This window comes from Aethina tumida, chromosome 1 (genome assembly GCF_024364675.1).
Source record: "Aethina tumida isolate Nest 87 chromosome 1, icAetTumi1.1, whole genome shotgun sequence".
NCBI classification, from domain to species: domain Eukaryota; kingdom Metazoa; phylum Arthropoda; class Insecta; order Coleoptera; family Nitidulidae; genus Aethina; species Aethina tumida.
Genome location: NC_065435.1, coordinates 14,585,776 through 14,596,752, shown reverse-complemented (window position 1 = coordinate 14,596,752; position 10,977 = coordinate 14,585,776). Strand labels below are relative to the sequence as shown.

The 10,977-nt window shown below is 29.0% G+C and overlaps 2 protein-coding genes across 3 annotated transcripts in view; both read left to right on the top strand.

Annotated features, from left to right (window-relative positions):
* Positions 1–440: 440 nt before the first annotated feature.
* Positions 441–2,876, top strand: LOC109596929 (putative ATP-dependent DNA helicase Q1). Its single transcript, XM_020012568.2, has 6 exons — positions 441–549; positions 602–1,216; positions 1,267–1,478; positions 1,660–1,924; positions 1,978–2,194; positions 2,281–2,876. Exons 1-6 carry the CDS (start codon positions 519–521, stop codon positions 2,816–2,818), a joined length of 1,878 nt encoding a protein of 625 aa, XP_019868127.1. The 5' UTR covers positions 441–518; the 3' UTR covers positions 2,819–2,876.
* Positions 2,877–6,419: 3,543 nt separating this feature from the next.
* LOC109603955 (insulin-like receptor) overlaps positions 6,420–10,977 on the top strand; it is a 125,436-nt gene continuing 120,878 nt past the window's right edge. For both annotated transcript variants that reach the window (XM_049961793.1, XM_049961792.1), the window contains exon 1: positions 6,420–6,827. The gene's annotated coding sequence lies outside the window, so the exon portion shown is untranslated. The remainder of the gene's footprint in view (positions 6,828–10,977) is intronic.

Here is a 10,977-nt window from a genome sequence, read left to right as displayed (position 1 = left end):
AACTTAAAGAGTTGCTGCAATAATGATACAAATTTATGTTATATATTATTTCTTTAAAACAATAGGATTAAAATATTTGTATGACAATGAATTTTTATCATTTATAAAGAATTTCAATTATTTTTTAACGAGTAGTCTACAGATATCTAAAATCATTGTACAACACTTTATTGTTAAGGTGTTTTAACTTAAACAACCCCATAGTAATAATATCAAAGAACAAGAGGAATCATAGCTGTAGTTCTATTAGACTATTGAAACAAAAGTAGGTAAGTCATAAAATTATATTATTTGCATATTAAATAACTATTCGTTTATCACACATCATATCAGTTGCTTAATTGTTTAAACAGCGTAACATCACTTAATATTTATTTGTATTATGCATGCACTAACAATTGGTTTGACAGTTCCTAAACATAACCTATGCTAACCTCTCATGTTTTGTTTGTTCCCGGTGTCAGAAAGCAAAACAACAACACTGTTTTCCGTAAATATTGACTAATTCACATTCAAACATGGACACTAAGGATGGGGACGATTTAGATAGTAAGTGAACAATAAAATCTCACCTACATCAATTTATCAAAATTGACTTTAGCCATAGCCTACAAGATAGACCAAACAGAGAAGGTACTAGCCCAACTGAAGGATCAAAAATACAATCTCTCAATGCGAATCAACTCGTTGGAAGTGACCCTTCAAGAATTAAAAAAGCAGGAGAATGTGAAAAAATTAGTGAACAGGCCGGACACCAGCCACTGGTCCACAACCGAGTTTGCCTGGACTGAGGACTTGGTGAAAGCTTTGAAAGAAAAGTTCAAGTTTGACACGTTCAGATTCAAACAATTGGCAGCCATAAATGTGACCATGTCAAAGAAAGATTGCATTCTGGTTATGCCAACAGGTGGGGGAAAAAGTTTAACTTATCAGCTTCCTGCGTGTCTTTCATCAAAGTTAACACTGGTAGTGTCCCCATTAATCTCCCTGATATCCGATCAGCTCATTGCTTTAGAAAAATTAGGAATAAACGCAGCGACAATAAATTCTAGTACAACTAAAGGTGATAGAAAAAAGATCCATGATTCAATGGTCTCAACCAAAAGCAATTTACGCTTACTTTTCGTTACGCCCGAGTGGATTGTGAAGAGCAAAGTGTTTTTCAATTATCTTTCTAAGTGTTACAATAATAAAATGCTAGAAAGGGTTGTTATAGGTAACATCATCTACAAAACCAATTTTCAGGTCTAACACTCATACTTTTAGATGAAGTTCATTGTTGTTCTACATGGGGACATGATTTTAGAACCGATTATAGTCAGTTAAATTTCTTCAAAAATTTATTCCCGGATGTCCCAATATTAGGGTTAACAGCCACGGCAACAATGCAAGTACTGATTGATGTACAGAAAATGCTTGAAATACCTGAGGCTGTTATCATTACAGCTCCATTTAATAGGCCCAATCTGTACTACAAGGTAATTTTTTGTGTAATGTAGAAAATATTGTTATACAATTTTCACTGAGATGGTATGAAAAAAAATTTTAAATTTAATTACTAACAAATTTGAAGATTTTCGCCTTTGCATAGAGATTATTATTTTTGTTTTATGCATAAATTGCAGAAATTGTTTCCAAATTATTATTAAATTCACGTAGGTAATTGATAAGCCAGAAAAAGAAGAGACTTTGGATTATCTGGAGAAAATATTGACTCACAAATATGCCGGGAAATCTGGAATTATTTACGCACAAACTATTAAAGACTGTGAAGATCTTGCTTTAGCTTTAAAACAAAGAGGATTAAAAATTGCACCATACCATGCCAATTTAGACCACAGTGATAAACATAAGGTGCATGAAAGGTGGTTGAATAATAAATATCAAGTTGTGGTCGCCACAATTGCGTTTGGAATGGGAATCGGTAATTTTATTATATAATTTAGTTTTACGTTATAAATTAATTATGAATCGCAGATAAACCGGATGTAAGATTTGTTATACATCACTCAGTGCCAAAAAGTATGGAAGGACTTTACCAGGAAAGTGGTAGAGCAGGCAGAAATGGAGATAAGGCTGACTGCATAGTTATGTATTCACTGACTGATGTTCTAAAGAATATTAGCATGTCAACTTCAGCAACGGCTGACAGAAATGCTGTTTCTGTGCTAAAGTATTGTTTAAATCAGGAAAAGTAAGTAGACACTATATGATTTGATATATTAGAGTAAATAGTATAGTTTAAAAATATACATATAATAATTGTATTTGTAATTTCAGATGCAGACGAGAATTAATAGCCAAACACTTTGAAGATCCTTGGACTACCAGCATGTGTAATTCAATGTGCGATATTTGCGAAGATCCCGAAATAGAAAAGAAATATAATTTAAAACCTGTTTACGACATTTTAGCACAGGTTTTATCAAAATCTGAAGATAAATTGACACTAATTAAGCTACATAATGCATATAATCAAATTTGCAATAAAAATGGTGCCAGAAAATTGGAGAAAAACGATATTTATACAATAATAGGTTACTTGTTGGAACAAAAGTATTTTAAAGTTTCAAAAGGTGCAAATTTATATGGTTACATTGCTTATATAGACTTGAATACGGCCAAAACGCCAGGCGATAAAATTGTTATAGTATTGAAAAGGACATTAAGAGGAGTTCCTAGAGTAAATGGACAGGAGAATGGAGAATCTTCAGAAGAAAATAATACAGCAGCCGAATCTCAAAGCAAATGCGAGTCTCATGACGAGGATGCAGACGAGGATATTGATGAACCACCTTCCAAAAAATTAAAGGACTAAGTTTTTTATAAGTTTCTGATGTTATACTAATTTATTTATTAAATGTAGTATTTTTCTATACTGATTTTTTATATCTACCAACATTTATATGAATAATTTATTTCACAAATTAATTTAAAATAACCAATAAATAATTAAAATTACTATTTTTCTCCAGGGATTTTTAATATTAGTAGTATAGTTCAAACCAGTATCATAGATTAGAATTATTGATTAATGATGAATTGATCATTTACATTTGTAAATTCAGGATTTTTTGTTATATATTTTTATTATAGGTTGAGTGATTTTGAACAGAAGATATAGTTTAATAAAAAAATCACGTTTTGAGTCTGACAGACCAAACTTTGTTTCTAAGATGGTTTGGGGCTGGCTTAAATTCGTATCTGTAGTACAACAGTCGTCGCAAATCGTCTTCATTCCAATATGTCTCTATTTGTCTTTCACTGCTTGCCAGATCTTGATACAGCCTCTCTCCTTGGCTTGGCACTAGTGTTGTTCAAGTTTTCAAAGAAAAAAATCGAGATGGGAATGTAGGAAATGCATCTTGAGGGACGGCCGAGTTCCAATCTTGCGGTAATGTTGCCTTAAATTGCCGTTGATTTGATTGAAATACTGAGATTTGCGGTTACCTAGAAATTCTATACGCCGCTTTAAAATCAATTATCTAATGTCAGGTTTGGATAGTAATCCTCTGATTTTTTGCAACAACAACTTTATCAAATTCTGGTTCCTCACGGTTACGTCAGTTTTTGATAAGTTTGATAAGTAAAGACAGCCACATAATGTCACGTAGGATCCCATCTTGTAGATATATATTTATTTAAATTTTAACTTCAAGAAGAATGTAAATAATTTCATTAATCTGATTAGTGATTTAAAACACAGTGTTATAATATTAATCAAGTCATTTAAAAATCACAGCACTTGTGTAATGATAACATTATAACTCAATTTTCTTTATTATTATATTTTCACTTCAGTTGAAGGGTAAATTTTAAAATATGGTAAGCTGAAATTCAGGTTTCTGATGTATTCAAATCAATTAAGTATAAAAATACCCACCACAATTTATATTTTTCATTATAATTCTTGTTTTAAAAACACGTTTTATGGGCATAACATCAGTGACGTGATTTTGGAAATAGGTGTAAGAAATTCCGTTATTTCTCATAAGGCACGTGTATGAGAGAGAAATGTATGCATTCCCCACCCATGCAATTTGATGCGTGATTTGACATATGATCACATAGTGTTCTATACATGTTAATATGTAATTACTACACTCTTAGTCAAAGTGCATAGGAAATTACGGAATTTCTAATATCATATATTGATGAAGCCAATTTCAATATATTTAAGTGACAGTTAAAAAGTTAATTTTAACACAATATTCATTTAAGACCTATAAAAGTAGAGCTAAGAAGCTGTGTGCGCATCACGAGTTCAAGGGCTTAGTTAATAATTATTATGTGTTGGTTCCTACTTAATTTTTAGAGCCCACTAACTCTTAGTTATATTACTGAGGAAAGAAGTAGTTGGGAGAGAAAAATAGTATCAGATATCGATTTAGTACTATATAATTTTTTTTTTTTTTATAAAATTTTAGAAACCAGTATTAATAATTAAATTTTATTAAAATCCATTAAAACAAATTAAACTACAGAATTTTTCTATATAAGAATATATACGAATAAAAAAGTTACTGGAATTGTGAACCATGCGGTATATACTAATATACAGTGTGGCCCATTTAAAATGGAAATTTGGAACTTCTTTATTTGTAGCTTGATTTTAATGAAAAATAGACAATTAAAATCTCTGTGCATGCCAAACAAATGTTTTCTATTTTATCTGACAGTAGTTGACGACATTATTTTTTACAATAAAAACAAAAATAAAAAAGTAGGGCATTTCTATGAAAATAATACTAATCAAATAAATATATCAATGAATGTCGTATCTTTTAAAATAGGTATAATTCACCAAAGGAAGTTGAGTATACATTAAGTCAGTAGCAGAAATAAAAATTATAATTTTTTTAACGAAATTACAATTACGACCAAAAGTGTGAGGCACATAATAAATATCAATTTTGAGCAATTATTTGTTTTTTTTTTTAATTGAAATAGAACTAAAAATGCTTAATTGTTGTTTTTATATTTTTTTTATTCATATTTGTTGGGTTCTTCTTTGTTTTCACTATTATCTTCTATTTTATGTTTTGTCCCCGTATCTTCTGAAATGACACTACATATATTCAATTTATTTGTAGTTTGATTTTAATGAAAAATAATACAAAAGTTGGGCAATTTAAAACTCATGCCATACATTTTCTATACGATATCATTTTTTACAGTCAAAAAATAAAAAAAAAATGATATTTTTACGAAAATAATTATAATAATAAAATGAATTTCGTATTTTTCAAAATGAGCCTATATCAAGTTTCCTCAAAGGAAGTTGAGTATATGTTAAGTCAGTAACAGAAATTAAAATCAATTTTTTTGAAATTACAGTCTTGGCTAAAAGTATAAGGCTCCCTATGAATGTTTACTTTGGGTTATTACTTGTTTTTTTAACTGAAATAAAACTAAAAGCTTATTTGTTGTTTTTATTTATATTTTATTCATATTTTTGTTGTTATTCTTTTTACTTTCATTATTACCTTTTATTTTATGCCCCCGTATCTTTCTTATAAAATTACACCACAGATATTCAATTGGATTGAGATCAGGCAATTGGACACGCCATTCAATCAACTTAATTTGATTATGCTTAAACCATTTATTGTTGGTAGCTTATACGTAAGTAACATAGGATGTTGTACTATCCCCAGATGTGTTACTATAAATTTTTGTTAAAAAGGCGTGTAAATTGTTTTCCAATACTAGAATACTCCTCCATGCTCCATGTTGGGCATAAACCTTTCAGGAAGATATTCCTCACCAATTCGACTTCTTACATATGTTATCAGTTTTAAACTTTTTATTTATTTTATTATATTTTTAACGTGAATTACAAATTTAAAATATTTGGTGTCTTGATGGAAAAGAGAGTTGTTTATTAAAATTAAATAATTATTAAATTAAAATATTAAAAATTGAAAGTATTTTCCACTTTATAACATTGAATAAAATAACATCACATAGAAATTTGTTTGAAGTTTGTCTACTATTCGGAAGATGTCGCCCAAAGTTTCCGAAAATGTTTTCTAGTAAGCATGAATTTTTGTTTTCTGTGTTGTCACATTGTTCAAAACATACATTCAAATTCATTTTACCATATTATTTATAAAATATTGTAGGTGTAAATTAATATATTTTTAAAGTGTTGTAATTGTTTGTACCTCTCATTTAAAATAATTTTGCTTCTTTTATAAACAAATAAATTATGAATAAATAACACATACGTATAGTTATTGTGTTAAAAAAATAACACAACAGTATAACACGAAAAGACGACGGGCAATGTCGAAAATAAATCGCGGCCGCTTGTGTGCGTTGGTGATGGCGCGCGTGTGCCGTTGGCAACGCCGCCACGGCCAAACAAAATTAAAACCTGCGCAGAATTTAATTTAGTTATTATTTGGATTCGGCACGTATGGGAGATAATCCCGCGACGCGTTGTTTTCGTGCTCACCAGAAACTTGACTGAAAAAAAGGCGAAATTATATTGGTAAACGGAAACGGTCTCGCAAAAACTGAGCCAGTTTCATTGATCGAGTGTGTTGTTTTTATGTGAAAAACGGGCAGTTTGTACGAGTGAAAGGTCTGAGACTGGCCGCACACCGTGGTTGTTTCCCAGGAATGGATATTTAGCGGAGTTTCGTTGATTATGTTGATTCCATGGGCGAAGAAGGCATGGTGTTTTGAAACGGCGCTTTGACGCACGTTGATCTGTGTAATTTGTGTTCGGAACTAGTTTGGAAAAATTCAGTGAGGAGTTTGTTTCGTCTTATTTTTTTTTTCTGTATTGGACCGGTTTTGTACATGGAGGGATTCAAATGGTAAACAATTGTTTTTTCATTTTTTTCGCGGCACGTTACCCCGAGTGGTTGTCGGTATTTTAACAGTCGGCTAATAAGAACGCGATTAAGTTTGTGGTTTTTATTTTATTAAATGCTTAATTATTTAAACAAGTCTGCGGCTAATTGGTGACTGTCGGCATTGTATGGGTATGTTATTTAGTTTTATCGAAGTTGTCGGCGGCTTGTAAGCCGCAACAATCGCATAAACATTTAACAAAACAATTCGTAAAAGCGTTAATGCTGTTACACGGGTGGCGTCAATGTAAAGGCATGGTTATTGATTCCGTTTGCCGTCACAACATTTGGAATCCCCCCACTTTTGAGTAGCTTATAGTACTATTGGGGCGTGGCTTGACCACGTGCTTTGGCTACTATCTCATTTATTCCACCTTTAACTATCATTTAATGGGATTTGAAGCAAAGCCTCAGTGCAAATTTTACTTCCAACTCCCGGTTAATTTCAACACAAACTTCGCACTAACCAGGAAACTGTTTAAATTACCGCACAATTCACATATAAACTTATGAATGTAAATAATTGAAAAATGACATTTCATTGATGGAATTATTACAATTTCAATAAAGTGCAATGAATTCACTTTTAACCGTTTATGTTTGAATAATGTATTTACTTTTCGCATACAACAATGTTGTTGTAGGAAGACTTATTAAAATATTTTCTCATTAATATAACACTCATAATCGTACATTTATTTCTGACGAAATTTCAACTCAGTAAATTTCTAGAAAAGAATTTAATTTTTAATTAATTAGAGTAATTCATCATCCCGAGTCTTATTTTAATAAATTAACATAAATTTAATTTAAATTATTTCGGGATAATTCTCGAATTTAATTGAATTTACAATTAAATGATGTATAACTTGAATAAAAGTGTATTTTAAAATGAATTATTACCTTATTTATTATTTAAATATGCAATTAAAGGTATAATTAATTTTTATGTAATTATGGCGCAAAAGTGAAATAATTAATATTTATTAATATTAACTATTTTACTAAATTAATAAACAGGCTGGCGTAATTAAAATAAATTCTATTAATTGAATATTTTTGTACATGGTTAAAATTGGTACATGCAAAAAGCATTACACAAATTTATTTAAATGTTCTGCTACTTGTAGTATAATTACTTTTTTTGTCAATTGTTTACTAATGTTGAAAATATATTTTTTGAAACCTCCAGGAACATACAGGGTGATTCCCTAAATTATTCATTAGAAGTTTATGGAGAATGAATAAAGGTATTGGTTTAAAATTTTTATAACATAACTTGACTTGAACTGCGTTTTTAATTTTTTTTTTTGACAAGATTTCTTTTCCAATTTCGTCGGAAGTGTTATTTTCAATGGAACACCCTGTATATTATTGATTTTTTTAATTTTACGTATAATTGCAAATAAAATGAATATACTATGTCCTATATATAAACTCAATAGTTTTTGAGTTATTAATTTGTTTCCAAATTTTTTTGACATATTGATGATCCAACTAAAATGTCTGTAAAGTCAACAATTTTGATGCTACAAAGTTAATTTTTGGCACACATGCTATCCAAGAATCATCCTATAAGATACCATTATTAATACTCTCAAATTTTATACAGGGAGATCATTATTTATACTTAACATCTATCTATCACTTCGTTATTTTCAATGGATAATGGGTATTTTAGCAAATTTAAATTAAAAACTAAAAAACTTAAAATTTGCAGTTTAATTATGCTAAAACATACCATAGAAAATAACAATGTGATTGATGTTTTAAGATGTACAAAATTAAACATATATAACGAACACCCTGTATAAAATTTTAGAGTATGTATAATGGGTCCTTAGAGGATGGTCCTTGGTTAACGTGTATACCAAAATTGAGCGTTCCAGGACCAAAACTGGTGGTTTTACAAACATTTTAGTTGGATCATCAATCTGTGAAAATTTTTGAAAAAAAATTAATAACTCGAAAACTATTGGGTTTAATGTAGGACATGGCGTATTCATTTTAACTGCAATTACATGTAAAATTTAAAAATTCAAAAATATACAGGGTGATATCACTTCCGGCGAAACCGGAAATAGAATATTGTTCAAAATAAATTAGAAAAGTAGCTCAAATCAAATTATAATTGCTATAAAAATTTCAAATCAATACCTTTTTCCGTTCTCAATAAACTTCTAATGAATAAGTTAGGTGAATCACCCTGTATTAAATTATTATATAATTTATTTTAATTTAAATTAATTGATGTATAACCAAGTAAAAAAAGAAAATTTGATTATGTTTAAAGTATTTGATAATTAAGAATTTAATATTCTTTTATTTTATACATGAACTGAATAAACTTGATAATTTTGACGTAAATATCAATATGTTGTTATATGCATGGCCCTCAACATTTAACATGCTTTGAAATTATCTCGTGTTTTATCATATTTTAGCAAATTGTTACACGTAAAAAGCATTACATCAAATTATTGAAACAAAATACATATGTTCATGTTATTAGTACAATCGATAGTTCGTTTTTGCCATACAACTTGCTGATCTAACGTCTGTTTTATTCGTAATAAATTTGTGAATAAAATAAAATAACTGTTGACTAAGACCTTTCATTAAAATTGTGCCAATTTTTGTTTCCATCTATAAAACACTAGTTTAATTAATTAAAAAATGACTTGGTTTAGTATTAACGACATATGGTATATACGGTGTGACCCACTTAAGAAGGAACTTTTATTTAAAAAACTGTAACATATTTCAAACTAGAAAATTAATTAATAATTTTTTTAAAATATCTGAGATGTACAGAACATTTTATCATCCACGTCATTAAAATCGACTAATAAATAAAAAAGTTATGGAGATGTTTTCACATTAAGTGGGCCGGCCACACTGTATACACCGCAATTTGAAAGGGTAACAAGGAAGTAAAAGGAGATTACAAAGCCGAGATAGGTACTTGCTTAAGTTTTTATTTGGCGCTATTTACATCTTAGAGTAAAACTCATTAAAGACTAATTTATGTCTTACATGAAAACGTCAAAGGTAATTAATCTAACGGATAGGAAACATTACAGAAAATAAAACACGTTACCGGTAACTGATACTGTAAAGAGTGATTTATGTGACTAACATTATTTTTGATCTGGCATTATTATTACCATCGGCATTACGTTATCATTAATTGTGCGATTTCAGTACTTGTGATCAATTGCCCCTATCGCTTGCGATTGTTGAACAATACAAAAAGCAGTAGTACCATTAAATATAAAAAAGAATTCAACGTTGAGATTAAAACTTCTGATAGTTTACAATAGTCATTGACGAATGTGCTACAAAAATCTACAGGACATTTTTAAGGTTTCGGAATATAATAGGTTTATTATCGAGGAAGCCATTTAAATAACCAAGACGAATTCATTTAAATAAATAAATAAAAGTGAATTTAAATAACCGAAAACTGATGTGATGCACTGATCACTATTCACTGTTTCTCCTCCTATGAGACTACTGTGGACACACTCCAGTATATTTAATATTTTCCTTAATCTTATTATTGGTTAACATTGATAATAACTTTATACAGGAAACATGAATAATTTGCGTCTGGCCAAACCAAAATATTAAATAAGGTCATTAAGATTATGATATCTGTAGACATATCCGTTAAGCATAGGTAAGATTAGAATATTGTATGAATCCTGCATTTAAAAATTCAAAATCTTATTATTATTTTCATCTGAAAGTAAAATATTGAAGAATTTAAATTGTAAATACAAAAAATTAATTGAATTTACATTAGACTCTTATTAAATAATGTATAACTGGTGTGAATTATTACCTTATTTATTATTTAAATATGCAATTAAATAAGTAATTAATCGTTGAAAGTGCATTGTAGAAATTAAATTAAATGAGTTTATTCAGTAAAAAGCGTAAGCTTATTATTATATTTATTTTTTATTTTAAACTTAACTGTAAAATCATAAATATAAAAATTTAATTTAATTTACAATAGGCTGTTAACTGGAATAAACTGTATTTTAAAATGAATTATTACTATATTTATTATTTAAATATGCATTTAAACATATAATTAATTTCACTC

Bases quoted from the DNA above. Each gene is read 5' to 3' on its own strand.
- LOC109596929 (XM_020012568.2), top strand. From the start codon at position 519: ATGGACACTAAGGATGGGGACGATTTAGATA. The intron at 1,217-1,266 runs GTAACATCATCT...TCATACTTTTAG, and splicing joins GCTAGAAAGGGTTGTTATAG to ATGAAGTTCATTGTTGTTCT. The intron at 1,925-1,977 runs GTAATTTTATTA...TATGAATCGCAG, and splicing joins TGCGTTTGGAATGGGAATCG to ATAAACCGGATGTAAGATTT.